Below are 16,999 nucleotides of genomic sequence, written 5' to 3'. Positions count from 1 at the left end.
GTTAATTGTTACTAACATATCTATTTGGCACAAGTTAATAGTTTTTTAATCATTAATTAAATATCAGTTGTTTGCATAAAATCTGTATTAATGTTTTAGCAAATCTATTAACTAATATTGTATTAATATGTGTTAATAGTTAACTAAATGTCTTTTTGACACTAATTAACAGTTATTTCTTGCATCATTTAAATGTTAAATGTTTATTTGCAAACTATATGTTAATAGAAAAGTTAATGACTTATTATTATTTAACTAATTGTTATTAAACTGTGCTTCTGCCTGTCCCAATATGAAACGCTCTCCATTGGACCCTTACAATAGATAGATAGATACTTTATTGATCCCCAAGGGGAAATTCAAGAAAAAAACACGGAGCTACCTTGACATGCTGCCACTGTTGTCGGCGCCGGAACCGCTTGCAATAAAGTTGGTTAAGTTTAATTAATATATTAGTAGTATATAGTTATAAGCGTGGGGTCCCTTATAATAAAGTTGGTTAAGCTTAATTAATATATTAGTAATATATAACTATCAGTAATGGGGACCCTTATAATAAAGTTGGTTAAGCTTAATTAATATATTAGTATAGCTATCAGTGTGGAGCCCCTTATAATAAAGTTGGTTAAGCTTAATTAATATATTAGTAATATATAACTATCAGTATGGGGGACCCTTATAATAAAGTTGGTTAAGCTTTATTAATATATTAGTAATATATAACTAGTCAGACGGTGAAGGGACTGAGACCAAAACTGGCTTATCACATTTATTCCTTTAGGAAAAGTTAAAACAAAACAACAAGTAGTTGAATGGGCTATATTACATGAATCATTCCTATACCATCACTGTCAGCCCTACTAGCAAGGGAGACATGCGACATGGAATGTTCAGGTGCACAGAACGACAGTTTATTAATATTCTGAGACTCACTAAACACTCACAAACGTAGACCATACGGAGGTAATGCATAAACATAATGCTAAACTAAATGTACATTCATTTCCTGCTAGACTGAATTGCACTTTCCATGCACACTAAGCTAAACTACACTGAATGCATGGAAAGTTGCTAGCGAGTTTACAGCTAGACACGTTAGACTCGGTGTGTATGAACTCGTGGTCTCTAAGTTGCTAGAATTGCACCCAAATCTTAACAATACATGTAAAGTAACATAATACAAGTGGCATATCAAAGTTTTCAACTTAAACAACATTTTACAGTTACAAAATTAAAACAAAGTGGGGAGAGCTTTACACAGTCAACCTACACAATGCGAAGCATACCGCTTCTGATCGGCTATGGCAACAATACAAGGACAAAAACGCAGCAGAGCTTGCAGTATAGCGTTTCTCCAAAGGGGGCTCCAAAACACCAATCTCAATAAAGCTGCTTAATTACGGCGAAAATCACATACAAACACTAAACTACATTTCTAACTCTGTTACACCCCCCTCCCCTGAATTTCACCAAATTCAAGCAGCAACCAAATAGTACTTCCAAAGGCAAAGAGTACACTACTTTCAAACACTAGACAGAGAGTCACCAATTACAGGACAGCCAACCACAGAGGTATCCAATAAGGATGAAGTGGAAGAAGAGGAGTGCAAACTCTCACACAACCAACCACTGGCAGTAGGGTGCCTTATACACCCCACAAGACCGTAAAGCCATAAACCATAAATTCCATAAATTCTCCACAAAGCTAATCAGAAAAGCTAGATAAATAATAATATGTCATTAACTTTTATATTAGCATATAGTTTGTAAATAAACATTTAACATTTAAATTATGTAAAAAATAACTGTTAATTAGTGCCAAAAATATATTTAGGTAACTATTAACATATATTAATACAATATTAGTTAATAGATTTGTTAAAACATTAAGATACAGATTTTAAGCAAACAACTAATATTTAATTAACTAGAAAACGCAATTCCAGGGAATTACCAGTGCATGAAAATGCAAAACATATGGTGTGTATATAAATATATTACACATATATAAATATATTGTTAAAACAGATGATGTGCTAATTGGCAACCAACATGATGAGGTTTAATATAGTTGAAATGACTGAACTAGGTAGATGAGGTTTAATATAGTTGGAATGACTGAACTAGGTAGATGAGGTTTAATATAGTTGGAATGACTGAACAGATAGGTGGATAGTTTAAAAGGTTAAATTATTTGCTAGGTAGACAAGGTTTAATATAGTTGGAATGACTGGACAGTTAAATAGGTGGATAGTTTAAATGGTTAAATTATTTGCTAGGTAGATGAGGTTTAATAGTTGGAATGACTGAACTAGGTAGATGAGGTTTAATATAGTTGGAATGACTGAACAGTTAAATAGGTGGATAGTGTAAAAGGTTAAATTATTTGCTAGGTAGATGAGGTTTAATATAGTTGGAATGACTGAACTAGGTAGATGAGGTTTAATATAGTTGGAATGACTGAACAGTTAAATAGGTGGATAGTGTAAAAGGTTAAATTATTTGCTAGGTAGATGAGGTTTAATATAGTTGGAATGACTGAACTAGGTAGATGAGGTTTAATATAGTTGGAATGACTGAACAGTTAAATAGATGGATAGTTTAAAAGGTTAAATTATTTGCTAGGTAGATGAGGTTTAATAGTTGGAATGACTGAACTAGGTAGATGAGGTTTAATATAGCCTGGCCACCTGGCCTAGGATTCTAATTGCTTAACGGCAGTCTTAATAGAGCCATATTGTATGCTTAAAGCCTGAGACAGAGTATATAGTTTAAAAAAATGTAGATAGTGTAATGGATGTTAATAGACAGAAAGTTGAATGGATGTTGATAGGCAGATTGTTTAATGGATGTTGATGGATAGTTTAATGGGTGGATGAGTGAATGGTTTGAAGAGGATGAATGGATAGAAAGTTGGATGAAATGTGCCTTATATCCTTGTAGAATGGAGAGACACAGAGAGAGTTGGCCTAGTTCAGCAGAAAGCAGTTGATACAGGTGCAATCAGTTGAACTGATTCTTTGATGGGGCCTAGATGAGCAGCTGGAAGTTGATACAGGTGCAAATCAAGTTAATTAGTCCATTGTGATGTCATCAGCTGTCATCATGACATAACCAAGACAGTTACAATGGCTGAACAGTTAAAAAGTTCAGTAGTTTAAAGGGTTAAATTGTTTAATAGTGAAATATTGTAGTGAGGACTTTTATTTTGAAACAGTTTTTGGCAGAGGAAGCAGTTGAACAGGATGTGTAGTCTTAATAGGGCCAGTTTGTATGCTTAAAGCCTGAGACTGGCAATGGGCTATGTGCTTGTTAAGGGACCTGTCACGAAGAGGGTGCTTTGCCATCGTGTGTGTGAGTGCACAAGAGAGGGAGAGGAAGAGGTGCATGCGTGATGGCAAGTGTTACGGTTGAATAGTTTAACAAAACAGTTTTAAAATAGTTCTTAGGTATGCAATTTGTGTCCATGTGTAGACTACAAGCTACACTTTTGAGAGCCTAAAGCTCAGGACGCGATTTAGTTCAGGTCGGATTAAATTACGGCTGGCCCTGCGTGCATGTTGTCTTCTGACAGTCCGTTTCAAAAAGGAGCAATTAGACTTTTTGACGTTCGCTATCGCATAATTTAGGACTTGTCTGTACTATGTCCGCCGTGGTGTCCCGTTATTCACAATTAACGAACGAGGCGGAGGCAGAGAACTCCCGACACGCAGCACCCGAGTTTGTAGGCTAACTAGTAGACAGCATCAGTAACGTGCATCAGTAACGTGCATCAATTGGGAATTCGCTAAATGAAGGAAGTGGGTGCTATACTTATTGATCCGGATCAAAGAGACAATAGCTTACAAAGTGGTGTTTTTGTAACTTCAGTGTAGATGATTGTGATTCATTGCAACTTCAGCAATGTAGGCTACCTTCCTTACCTTCGAAAAATAGCTCCGTACAGCTGAAGCCCAGTCTACAGTCTGCCTCAGTGAGAATCCTAAACTTTGTCTGTGTTCAGTCTTCGATCCTGATTGGCTGCATTCGTGCTAACTAACAAATCAGACGGTGTAGTGGGCAGGACAATGCTCTTGACCACAGAGTAGCAAATGCAGGGAGTGAGAGACGCTTTACAGACAAAGTAGCGCGTTTCATTCTTTATCCATTTCAATATCGGCTTATCGGTGGAAAAAATGGCCGATACCAATTATTATAAAAATGCTAAATATCGGCCCTAATAATCGGCCAGGCCGATAATTGGTCGATCCCTACTTTGATGCTTGGAAAATTTTAACCGCCCTTTCTACCGTTAAATCAGTCTCTTTCAATAAATGCATCCTCACTTTATTGTCCAGCGCTCCAATTACTATCTCGACTCGAGTTATCATCGAGTCACATACAGTAGCGTTCCAAAGTTGCATGACTGAATTGATTGAACAGTAGGTCACAGACCTACGGTTGAAAAGTCAGACTCTTTCTGAATTCGGTTTCTGAAAACATACCTGTCATACGTTTCATTTTTTCTCGGTGTGTACTACTCTTCGATAACCAAGCCATTACTAAGTCAAACTTATCTTTATCTTCTCCCGCGAAGACAAAAGTGTTGAACACGTCCAATGCTCCACGACCCACCACTGTTAGCAGCAGTGCAATCTTCCGCTTGTCGTTCCCCTGCAGTCCGATCGCAAGCATATAAAGTTCGAAACATTGTTTGAAAACTTTGCAGTTCTCGTTGACATGTCCAGTCAACTTTAACTCGTCGGGTTGTAGGGTGACCACCGCCATGACACTGAGGACACTTGTGCCCAAAAGTTAGGACACATACAGAATCGGAGTGACATACTGTATGGGGAATAACATTAGCACCTATTTATTATAACATAATTTATTATAGTAACATTTGTTGTGTTTTCACATTAGTCAGCTATTTCCAACATTCCCATACTTATTATAATAACATAGTAACATTATTTTTTTTGTGTGTGTGTGTTTTCCACATTAGTCAACAAACCCACCTTTTTAACCCAATAACTTACGTGTATCAGTCACTTAATAACTTAGCGAGCTCTGCAGCTGTGGTTGTTGCTGGAGCAAAAACGATGCCACAGAGAATTTCCCGGCAGATCTGGCTTTCTCTTTGTGCCTGCCTGAGAGTGTGCCTCTCTATGGCACTCTTACCCCTGGATCTTACATCAATATCTGTTTCACAGTTTACAAAATGCATGGTATGCACCTGTCCTGCTTTTGGTAGCAAAGTGGTGTTCAGAATACGACACAGAGTTAAAAGACGTCTTTCGTTTCGCCATATGCAACTTAAGGCTCCGCAACGGTGTTCATTCATTCAATCACGAGGGGAGTTGTCGCATTGACTGCTTTGTGAAAAGGAAATCGGTGGAGTTTTGTGATGTCCCGTGCTACAGTGGTGGCGAAGGGTCAGAAATGATGACATGTAACAGAGATGAGTACAGAGGCCATGAAATGCGGACAGATGGCCACTCATGACAAAAATCCGGACAAATGTCCAAAAAGGAGGACACGCTCTCTGTCCGGACAGAGGGCTCAAAAACCGGACTGTCCGGACAAAATCCGGACGGATGGCCACCCTATCTGGTTGACGTATGAAATTAATTTTCTTTTAAAATGATTTCTCCTGGTACCATGTATTAACAAGTAACTCACACATCGGTTAGTCTCACTGAACTCCTTTACTTGAATGCTGCAGTCACTCAACTTCCTAATAACAGGTTCACATTTTAACAACACAGTGCCAACTAGTGGTAATAGCCATAATGCTCACATCTCATTACAATTACGACATTTTCTCCCGTCTATGAACTCCATGACATTTGCATGATTGCAAGACATAAGTTTGCGTTGTTTTCCCATTAAAAAGTGTGAGAGACAATTGGCTCATTTTATCCTAATTCTGTGCGAATTCAGCATGCGCAGGCCTACAACAGACTTCCTTCTGGGAGTATATTCCATTTAAGGTGTTTTCCCAGATGACCCAATATTCCGTTTAAAACAAGCATATACGAGGGTTTGCAAACGGTTTATTAGTAAACCGAATATGGCCTTTTTCTGTTCAATCAGAATAAGGTGTTTACAAGACAAACGCATATTCGGTTTATTCCCAATAAACTGATTCGAAACCATTTATTGGCTGCATGGAAAACACGCTCAATCTGTAAAACACATGTATTAACAATCACAATCTGTAAAACATGTTCACATGTATACAAAATTGCATATACCGGTAGTTGTTTAGATTTTAATGCAAACAGGCAAAGTTTTATCACGCACATCCATGCATTTCGGGTGCAGGATCAAAAAATGTTCAAGTTCAAGAGAAAGTGAAGATACGCACACCGGAGAGCTCCCATTAAAGTCTTATTTGCAATGACGTTTCAAGCCCTTACGGCCCTTCCTCAGACTTACGTAAGGTAATTTGGCCTTCGTTATAATGAAAAATGTAAGGCCCTGGCACAAAGGCCCTAACAACCAACCTGCAAGCATCAAACAGAAAGGGGTGAAAATATAAACTCCTTGGCAGAGGACCTCTTACAGAATCACTAGGCAGAGGTAACTTAAACACTTAACTGAGTGCCACAGAAGTAGCGTGCACATTTTTTGTACATCTCCAGATACAGGGTTTGTGTTTGCAGTAATGTTGTTTGCTGTAATTTGACTCACCTAGAACACGGAAGAGCATGAACTGGATTCCAAGGGCAAACGATTTGTACTCAGGAGTGACAGTCCTGAAATGTGAACAATAGACAGTAACATTGTAAGCTTACAAATGAGTGAAAAATAGCAGAAGATTCCATTAAGATTACTGTTCGAGAGTTACAAGAGAAAAAGTAGCATCTTGGGGTCACCAAGTCTTTAGCTACAGCAAGAAACACTGATCAAGCCTACTGGTCACTCCACGTCTAAAGTTAAAATCTTAATCCACACTGTTTCTGTTTTGAAGGCCTATATCCCTGGCGCAAACGAACGTAGTCTATTAAAATTGGCCATTTGCTGTCACTAGTCACATGTAGACTAGAAATGCGGTCATGATAGACAGTAGCCTATATTTTTATGAGGCAGTGAATGCCAGCATATGAGGTCTATAGCTTTTGTGTTCGTTTTTGTCCACTTATGTGGATTTGCATTACAATTATGTGCCCACTTGTATGTTCAGATGTGACGTGTTTGTATTGGATGGGATTGGGATTATTTATTACTTGTTATTCCACGGCTCTTCATAATGCTGCAGAATGCTTCATTCACTTATGAGCCTTCCCCACGTTCGGTGGTCTGACATTTCTCGATAACAGACCGTTTACAGACTGCTATCAAGAAAAATGGGTTTTGTGCTTCTTATTCACGTCTTTCATATCACTCCGCTAGTCCAGTCACTTCTTGCAATGCAACTTCATTCAAAAGTGAAAGCAGACAGTAGCTGTGTTCTAAAGAATGTTTGATTCAAGATCACAATGTGTTTTGCGAACTATTTGTTTGTCAACAAAAGCTACGATGAAACAGTAACAAACTAGATGTACCGCAGAGCGGTACAAAATATGACCGTTGCCCAGACAAGCACATTTTTTCCACAAAAATAAGTCACACTTGTCAAATTGTGTTCATTTCCTACTTTGTTCCTTTTTTGTGTGTTTGTAATTGAGTGTGTGCAGAGTTGTGGTTGTTTTTGTGTACATGTGTTTTGTGTGTGTTTTTGTGTGTGTGTGTGTGTGTGTGTGTGTACGTGTTTGTGTATGTACTGTAGGTGTGTTTGTATGTGTGGGTGCATGTGTGTGAGGGTGTGTGTGTGTATGTGTGGTTATGTGTTTGTGTGCGTGTTTGTGCGTGTCGTGTGTGTGTGTACATGTGTAGTGTGTGTGTGTGTGTGTGTTTATGTGTCTTTGTGTGTGTGTGTGTCTTTATGTATGTGTACATAACTAAAGCAAATCAGGGAACCACCTACTCTTTGCGATAAGTGCCATGGGATCTTTAACAACCATGGTGAGTCAGGACCTCAATTTAACATTCATGCAAAGGAAAACATCTGTAGTACAGTGTCCCTGTCACTGCAATAGGACATTGGGATTGATATTTGTTTGGTGGCTTTTGGCCACAGGGAAGAGTGCCACCTACTGGCCAGCCACCAACACCACTTCCAGCAGGAACCTACTCTTCCAAGGAGGTTTCTTATCCAAGTACTAACTAAGCCTTCAGTAATTCAGCAAAGTCAGGGTATCTGCTGGTCTGGCTGCTGGCTAAAAACAAAAGGTGAAAGGCATATATGATTCTAACTGTCTCACTGAATTGCATTATGCACACTCAATTCTCACTGGTATCTGCTAGACAACAAGTACCCAAACATGATTAGTTCATATATTTCACATGTAAAATACATTTTATACAACCCCACCCCCATCTTGCCTGTTCATAATTTTGAGAAATTCTTGAATTGTTTGCATGTGTGCGTGTACGTGTTTATGTTTGTGTGTGTGTGTGCGTGCGTGCATGTGCTTGTGGGTGTGCCTGTGTGTGTGCATGTGCATGCATGCGTACATATGTCTACTGTGTGTGTATGTGTCATACGTATGATTACTGTGAATGTATGTGTGTGTGTGAATATCTGTTTATGCACATGTGTGCATATGGAATGGGTTAACATGACCCCTGGAGGCAAACTGACGCAAACAATTGGTCATTCTAGGCCCTACAGTTCTCAAGATATTCACAGAAAACTCTGTTGGTGTACGGTCACTAAATGTACACATAAATTAATTTATTGTATGGCCCCCCATGAACAAAAGTCCACGAAACCTGGCATGCATGGTCCTCCTAAACCCTACGGTTCTCAAGATATTCACAGAAAACTGTGTCCGCCCTACCCTCCTTTCGGGGGTCCAGTCCAGCGGGGGGGCTACAGATCAAAACGAAAAACAATGGTTCCATACTATCCTTGTGGGGCTACATGCCCACCGAGTTTCGTGCACCCCGGTCTTTCAGTGTCCTGGAAATCCTTGACGGAAAATTGGCCATGCAAAAAAAATAAAAATAAATAAATAAATCTGACTTAACTTATATTCGCTTCGCTGCGCGGCGGTCATTATAAATGCAAAGTAATATCGTGTGGAGTTTATTTTTTTGTTTTGGAAAGTAATAATAAGTGTAATAAGCGGGATAATGTATAGAACGCTTGTCATTGTTGGAAGTACCTTCAGGACGAAGCAAAACCCTCAGCTGGCACATCGGAGTCCAGTTCGCCCTGTCGGGACTTATTTTCCATTATTACACGGCTCTTCATAATGCTGCAGAATGCTCCATTCACTTGAATGGGCCATCCAAACGTTTGGAAGTCTGATATTTCTTGATAACAGACCGTTGCTAAGTACTGTATAAGAGACTGCTGTCAAGAAAAATGGATTTTGTACTTCTTATTCACGTCTTTCATATCACTCCGCAAGTAGTCCGGTCACTTCTTGCAATGGAACTTCATTCAAAAGTGAAAGCAGACGGTTAATCAGCTGTGTTAGTGTGTCCTGATCCGGTTGGCAATGTCGGGACTTATTTCCGATGATCGGTGTTCTATACATTAGACTGTACATTATCCCTTATTTATATTTGTCATGGTTTGCAGGGAGTTTGGACCTAAACGCATAACAAACACAAACTAGGAATGAAGAGAGCTTTTACTTCAGAAAATAAGGAAACACAAATGGACTGTGTGACTAACATGAACAAAGAATCACAAAGCACAGAGGGCACATGAGGGCTTAAAGCAGTGGTCACCAACCTTTTTGAGCCCAAGATCCCTGACCTCGGCCCTGAACAAAGGCAAGATCTACCTTAAAGCGTCAAAAGAGAATCAAAGCCAAAATGCTTCCAATTTAAGACCTTTTAATTAGGCAAATGTATCAGGTCAAAAATATCACATCCTCCACCCCCTTATACAGATGTCAATGAGATAACAATACTTAACATAGTCTTTACTTACATGATTTTGGTTTTGATTTTCTAATTGGAGTAAGTGTTTGTGACAACATATGGCATGATAAATTTGATAATGTTTGATCGCTGTTTTGGTATAAAGCATCTTTCACGTAATGAATGCGCACTCTAGAAAGTGAAAGTAACCAGGCCTACGATGCGCTCCGTGTCTGTAGCTGCCTGTGCATGTCCGCAATCGATTACGTTCTTCATATGGAGAACAAATTCCTGACAGTCCCTGATCACTAAAGTTTAGTTTTAATTTCCTGTCAGGTAGCAGTTGATGTAGAAGCACCTAGCATAATTTGACTTCAGCGGTGACAAGTCCTCTTGCAAGAGAGAGGGAGAGAGCGCACCTGCAAAGTGCTGTTGCGCGCGCGTGTGTGTGTGTCAGGGGCGGAGCCAGACATTTGAAACATTGAGGCTTAGCCCAGTGTCACACACAGGAAGGCTAGGGGATTCCGGGGGCATGCCCCCCCGGCAGAAAATTTTGAAAAATAACCCCTTAAATAATGACTTCTAGTGAATTCTATGTAAACTAATGGACACGTTGAGACTTTAAAAATGTGAGGTATATCTGACTGGCACTTTGGGTCTTTCAAGGGGCATAGCCTATCTTATCCGCATGCACTTAGTTGTAATTAAGCATTTTTATGAGTTATGTATGTATATTATAGGCTTTGAACTCTGGCCAAAGTAGCCTTATGGTCAGGTTTAGCACAGCCCCACACATTGTGAACCCACTTATTATAATGTTCAGTGGAACACATGAAGCTAAGTTTAATCCAGGGCTTAAAATTCATTTTTCAAAATGGGGGGGAATTCCCCCCTTCAGTGCTTCACATAGGGGGACTAATTTAGTTACAAACTGAAATCGCATTTTCTATATAGGCCTACAGGCGTCAATGACGGGACACTTACACTTGACTAGCCTACATGATTTTGGTTTCGATTTTCTAATAGGAGTAAATCTTTGTGACATGATGCATTTGATAATATTTGATCGTTGTTTTGGTATGAAGCATCTTTTACGTAATGAATGCGCACTCTAGAAAGTGAAAGTAGCCTAACCTAGGCCTATATGCGCTCTGTATCTGAGCCATCTGTGCATGTCTGCAACTGATTACGTTCCTCAAATGGAGAACACATCAATCCCATGGTATTTTTTGCCCTAAAATGCATGAAACATGCAAGTTCAAAATCCTGCCGGTAGCCATGCACGTTACATCTCCATTTCATATTTGCCTAGGCTACTAGCCTACAATAAATAAATTGAACAAACTCAACTGACAACAGGTAAATCTACTGATTCGGTCATTGAGACTCTATGAATACAGTACAACAAACTTTCTGTCTTTCTGAAGTTTATTTTTGTATTCCGGGGTACAGTAGCCTAATTGCCTAATGTCTTGACAATAGTTTTTCTTACCGGCTTGCTGTTTAAACTGATTGCGCCGCTCTGAACTTTCCTGCCAGGTTATGACGTAAACCGCTACATTTAGGCTCTGGCATTGCCTAAACTCATCGTGTGGGAAATCAGATTATCTGTCAATATTGGGCTTTGAAAATAAGGGATTAATTGCTCAGTAATAGTAGCCTACATTTTGTAACATTTATAGAGAAACCGAGGGGAAGTTAAATTAAAAATTAGAATCGTTGGAAATTGAAAACACATACAAAAAAAAAGATTCGGGGCTTGAGCCCCCGAAGCCACCCCCTCGCTCTGCCAATGGTGTGTGTGTGTCTGCATGGGGTTACGTTCGTTTCAAGTCAGAAGTTGGTCCGTCCCGTCCCGCATTCACGCCGCTCCATTTTTAGATTAACGTTATCAGACAGCGATGTAAAATGTGTGCGGGAATTTCTCGCATCATGATGGCTAGAGTTCCGGATCTTGAATAAATCATGGCTATACCCGCAATCCCGCGCTGAAATTTAGGCCCTGTAAACGTTGGCGAACATGCGGGAATTTGGTGACTGTGCTTTTATTTTTCCTGTTATTCTCGGGATCTACTGGGTAAAGATCTACATGTACAGGTCGATCGCGATCGACGGGTTGGCGACCACTGGCTTAAAGTTACATTGTGTAATTTCATGGGTTAATTATTGGGGGAAATTCTCCCAACTAGCAGTGAGATGGTATATTGCAACAGACACGTGGTCTTCTATCTCCGTACGAACAGTCAGAGATCATCAGGTGATTCAACGTTAGGGGTTTCCCGGCAAACGTGAATGGTGTATAATATTACTATGCTACATAGCAATATGGTGCATACAATTGATTTAGAATGTTGGGAGAAGGTGGGGGAGGGGGGTAGGTGTGCTGTGGAAGGCACACTATTCCATATCAGGTTTAAGTGTTCAAAAGTACAAGTATTTTCCCTTAATGTATTATAATGTAATGTTTATTTGGTCATAAATAGGATATACATCCTTTGGTCGGAAATTCTCCGAACTAGCAGTGTGATGGTATATTGCAACAGACTCCGTGTAGTTGAAGATAACGCTAACGTGATCTTCTATCTCCGGACGAAGAGTCAGAGATCATCAGGTGATTCAACGTTAGGGGTTTCCCTCCTTGGCTAATGTATTCTAAAGATGGAGGCTGAAACATGGCTGCTACCATACAGGCGACTTGCTCGTTTGTATTCGGAAAGGCAGATTCTACGCTTACGAGAATTCTTTGGTTTGTTGGTGGAAGTAATTACACATGAATGAGCACATATTTTTGAAAGACAAAATGGGTTTTTGCTAAGAATCGACCCCAAAAATTACACAATGTAGCTTTAAAGACCGACTGAGGCAAAAGTTTTTAAACATTTTGAAATGTTTATTTGGTGTTTTTTACATGTTACAATACATATTATGAGCAAAACACTCTCTGATGATCAAAATCTGGCGGGGATTTTTTTTCATGGCTTTCACCAAGTCTTACGCAGAGCTAGTGAGCGGAGAGGAGCGCGAGCAAGGAATTTTGTTACACTGCGAAGCGCTTTTAAATTTAGAGGCCAGAGCGGCTGCTCTTTTCTGCTCCATTTCCGCTCTGATACCGCTCACACCACCAGTCTGAGGCATGCCCAAATCCACCCAGAATTAATTTCTTCCTAATAAAACCAAGACCGTTAAATTAAAAAAAATTGGCCATTGTAGCTTGTTGATAGGGATGGAGTTTGCTAAATATTTTAGAAAGTAAACTGAAGTCATGCAAGTGTACTATTCCTAAAAAACAACTACCATAAATCCTCAAACTATGGCCAGGATTCTATTCATAGCCGGGCCTCGGATAATAGTGGGGCTGTGGTCGATTCAGCCAAATAAAGACTGGTCCCCAAATATAAGCCGGGGTAATAATTGCCTACCAGTAGGGCTATCAGTCCTAGAAAGAAACTGGAAGACACTCAATGAAATAAGACCTCTTCTTAATATTTTATATTGTTAGTTGGTTTAATACTGTCGCCAATGAAAAGTCATTGTCCTACACAATGGGTCTCCAACACGTCGCTCTCAAGCTCAGTCGCTTGCCGCCCCCTCCTTGCCAAAGGCTGAAGCAGTGCTACATTTAAACACAATTGTTGCCACGACTCAAGGCATTCCAGCCTACGAATTTAATAAAAAGTAAATCGTGCATAATTAAAAAATAACTCAATTTAGGCTACTTGGCTATGCAATAAGGTTTCATTTACAGCACAGTGCACGTTCAATGAATGAATGAAAGCGGCTGCCTTATCTCGCAATAAACAGCGGGTGGAAATCCCAACAATCTTTCAACTACATGAAACGTAATAGGGAACCATCAAATACCCCCCAGATTTCAGTGCCTGTCAGTCCCAACATTTAGCAATATAATCAAACAGTCCAAAAGTAAGTTAAATCCCAAACCAAACCGAAAATCTTCTGCTTTTGATATCCTACCAGTATGCCACTCCAAACAAAACAAAACATGTCTCACAATAAAACGCAATAAAGGCCTGCCTGGAATACAAACCTGCCCCAAATAAAGGCCTGTGCTTTGCACAGCCTAAGTAAATAAAATACTTAGGCCATAATTTGAGGATTTACGGTAGATACTAACAATGTAGAGCAAGAAAAACCATGTGGTAAAACTGTTACAGTGAGTAAAGATTCATTTTGGAATCTACGAAGACATTTCAGTTGAATTATGCTAGGCTACATTGTTTTCGCATATAACGGAATCTATGTGGACAAAGTGCATTCAATGCTCCACAATAATCGGATGCAGTGAGAATTTTCTCTGCTAATGCGCTGTCATTCTTGTCTGGGCGTGCCAAACACACACACACGCGTCGGTATACGGACCACTTATTTGGTTCTTGCGGACTGGATGTGGCCCGCAGGCCGCCTTTTGGGGAACCTTGGTCTATGAGTTCAGGTCTCACAATAACAGAATTGATTTTGCCCGTATTTCTGTTATCACAAGAGATGAGGACCAATCACAAACAGAGAAATTTGTCGCAATCGACTGACTTTTGTGTCGTCAAAGACCCGACTTTAACGCAAGCTCAAGTAGCTGCAAGACAGTGAAGCTCGTCTGAGGTAATTTCAGTGAGTGCGTTAACGTTGTCGTTGGCAAGAGCCAGAAATAGCATTAGTACAGAGTAGACACATACACTACTGGTCAAACGTTTGGGGTCACTTAGAAATACCAGCCGAGATCAGTAGCATTGTTTTTTTTATCAGGGCAGCAGTTTTCTGATTACATTATGTGCCTACAAAAGGGTTCTCCAATGTTTTCTCAGTTAGCCTTTTGAAAATATATCAGATTAGTAAATATAATGTGCCTTTGGAACATTGGATAAATGGTTGCAAATCTGAAAACTGCTGCCCTGATAAAAAAAAATGCAACTGATCTCAGCTGGTGTCTATAGTGGAGTGGAATAGAAATTTCTAAGTGACCCCAAACTTTTGACTGGTAGTGTAAATATTTTTTTCCCCCGAAGTAAGATGTCGGACACCTATTATTTTGTTTTTGGCTGTGGTACAAGGTACATTGATTCTGATTCGGCAAGTCTTAACCACATTTAAAAAAAATTAGATGTAAGAGAAAGTTGGGTAAAGTTTATCTGGAGGGAAAATGTGCCTGACATTGTGCCTGACAGATAAAGCCCGGGTATGCAATCTCCATTTTACCGATGACTGCTTTGCCAACAATGGACTGGCTTTTTCGACCAGTTTTCTGAACTTATGTCGCTCATCATCACTAGCTATGATCGGATAACTGTAAATGGTGACTTTAATACTCATGTCAATAAGACAACTGATGCTAAAGCCAGTAAGTTCCTTAATGTTTTGGACAGTTTAGAGCTAAAGCAGCATGTTACAGGGCCCACCCACAACCTTGGCAACACCCTCGATCTAGTCATTTCTAGAGGGATAGAAGTCACTGACTTATCAGTAAATGATATAAATATGTCTGATCATTATTGTGTATCTTTTAATATAGCACTACATACTTCAAAAATTCATTCCGAAATTGCAATCAAATCGCAACTCTTGGACATTAGAGCAGAACAGCAGTTCATAGCTCTTATAGACTCCATAAACTTAGATATTTTACATCATCCAATTGATCAAATGGTAGAGGCTCTCAATCGTGAACTAGGTGTTCTGCTTGACAGAGTGGCACCCTTAAAGACTAAAAAAGGCCCTGTAGCAAACTGACACCTTGGATGAACGAAAATATCCATGATCTAAAAAGATCCTGTAGAAAAGCTGAGAGAACATGGAGAAAAAACTAAGTTACAGGTTCACCGTGCCATTCTAAAAGAAAAAATAGCAAATTATAATAGAGCTATTCAGAATGAGAGAAGGAACCACTTCGCTAAGGTAATTGCTGAAAACAGTGGAAACTCTAGGGTGTTGTTCTCCACTATTGATAGAACACCTTTTGATACACTCAGTCAGGCATCCTCTCCAAGATGCGAAGAATTTGCAGACTTCTTCAAAAACAAAGTAATTTCTATAAGTGAGGCTATTGGTAACACAGGTAATATGTTTGATAGTACACCCAAAAACAGCCCCCCAAAATTAAGGTTCTTTAGCACTATTACTGTACTCAATCTGAGCTTAGTGAAATTATAACTCAAACCGGCTCCTCAACATGTGCTTTGGATCCAATCCCTACTAGATTCCTCAAAAATGTATATGATAGCTTAGCTCCCTTTATTCTCAAGATAATAAATAACTCATTAGAAACAGGTATTTTTCCAACTGCTTTTAAAAACGCTGTCTTTTTACTTAAAAAGTTGAATCTTGACCATACTAATCTGAGCAACTACAGGCCTATATCAAACCTACCGTTCCTGAGCAAAGTACTTGAAAAAGTCGTTTGCAATCAGTTAAATACCTTCCTCAACGAAAACAGTATCCTTGAAAAATTCCAATCAGGTTTTAGATCAAATCACAGCACAGAAACGGCTCTAGTAAAAATAGTCAATGATCTTAGACTGGCTACTGACTCAAACAAAGTCTCAATCCTTATTCTTCTAGATTTGAGTGCGGCATTTGACACCATTGATTTGCCTTGGTCCCCTGCTCTTTTCCCTATATATGCTTCCGTTGGGAAACATCATAAGTCAGCATAATGTAAACTTCCACAGCTACGCAGATGATACCCAATTGTATATTTCTGTGGAGCCAACTAACCCAGATGGCCTTTGCTCCCTCGCTGCACGCCTAACCTCCATTAATCAGTGGATGAGCAAACATTTTTTGAAACTAAATGATGACAAAACAGAGGTACTTTTGGTTGGACCAAAACCAAAGCGAGACATTGTTCTTAGTAATCTGGGGAACTTGGCGCACCAGGTCAAACCAAAAGTAACAAGCCTCGGTGTCATCTTAGATGCAGAGTTAAGTTTTAAGCCCCATAGTTCATTTAAAGTTACTCAGGCAGCCTATTTCCACCTGAGAAACATTGCCAAAGTGCGGCCCTTTTTAACTCAACAAGATGCAGAAAAACTAATTCATGCCTTTATCACTAGCAGGTTAGACTACTGCAATGCACTTTTCACTGGTC

The 16,999-nt window shown here is 39.5% G+C and overlaps 1 protein-coding gene across 4 annotated transcripts in view; it reads right to left on the bottom strand.

Annotated features, from left to right (window-relative positions):
* slco2b1 (solute carrier organic anion transporter family, member 2B1) overlaps positions 1-16,999 on the bottom strand; it is a 205,535-nt gene that overhangs the window by 34,647 nt on the left and 153,889 nt on the right. For all 4 annotated transcript variants that reach the window (XM_042076135.1, XM_042076136.1, XM_042076137.1 and 1 more), the window contains one exon: positions 6,676-6,740. In XM_042076135.1, the coding sequence (XP_041932069.1) occupies positions 6,676-6,740 (65 nt within the window). The remainder of the gene's footprint in view (positions 1-6,675; positions 6,741-16,999) is intronic.

The sequence above is a fragment of the Alosa sapidissima genome, chromosome 21 (genome assembly GCF_018492685.1).
Source record: "Alosa sapidissima isolate fAloSap1 chromosome 21, fAloSap1.pri, whole genome shotgun sequence".
Lineage (NCBI taxonomy): Eukaryota > Metazoa > Chordata > Actinopteri > Clupeiformes > Clupeidae > Alosa > Alosa sapidissima.
Note: the sequence above shows the minus strand (reverse complement) of the source record. Positions and strands in the feature narration are given on the sequence as shown.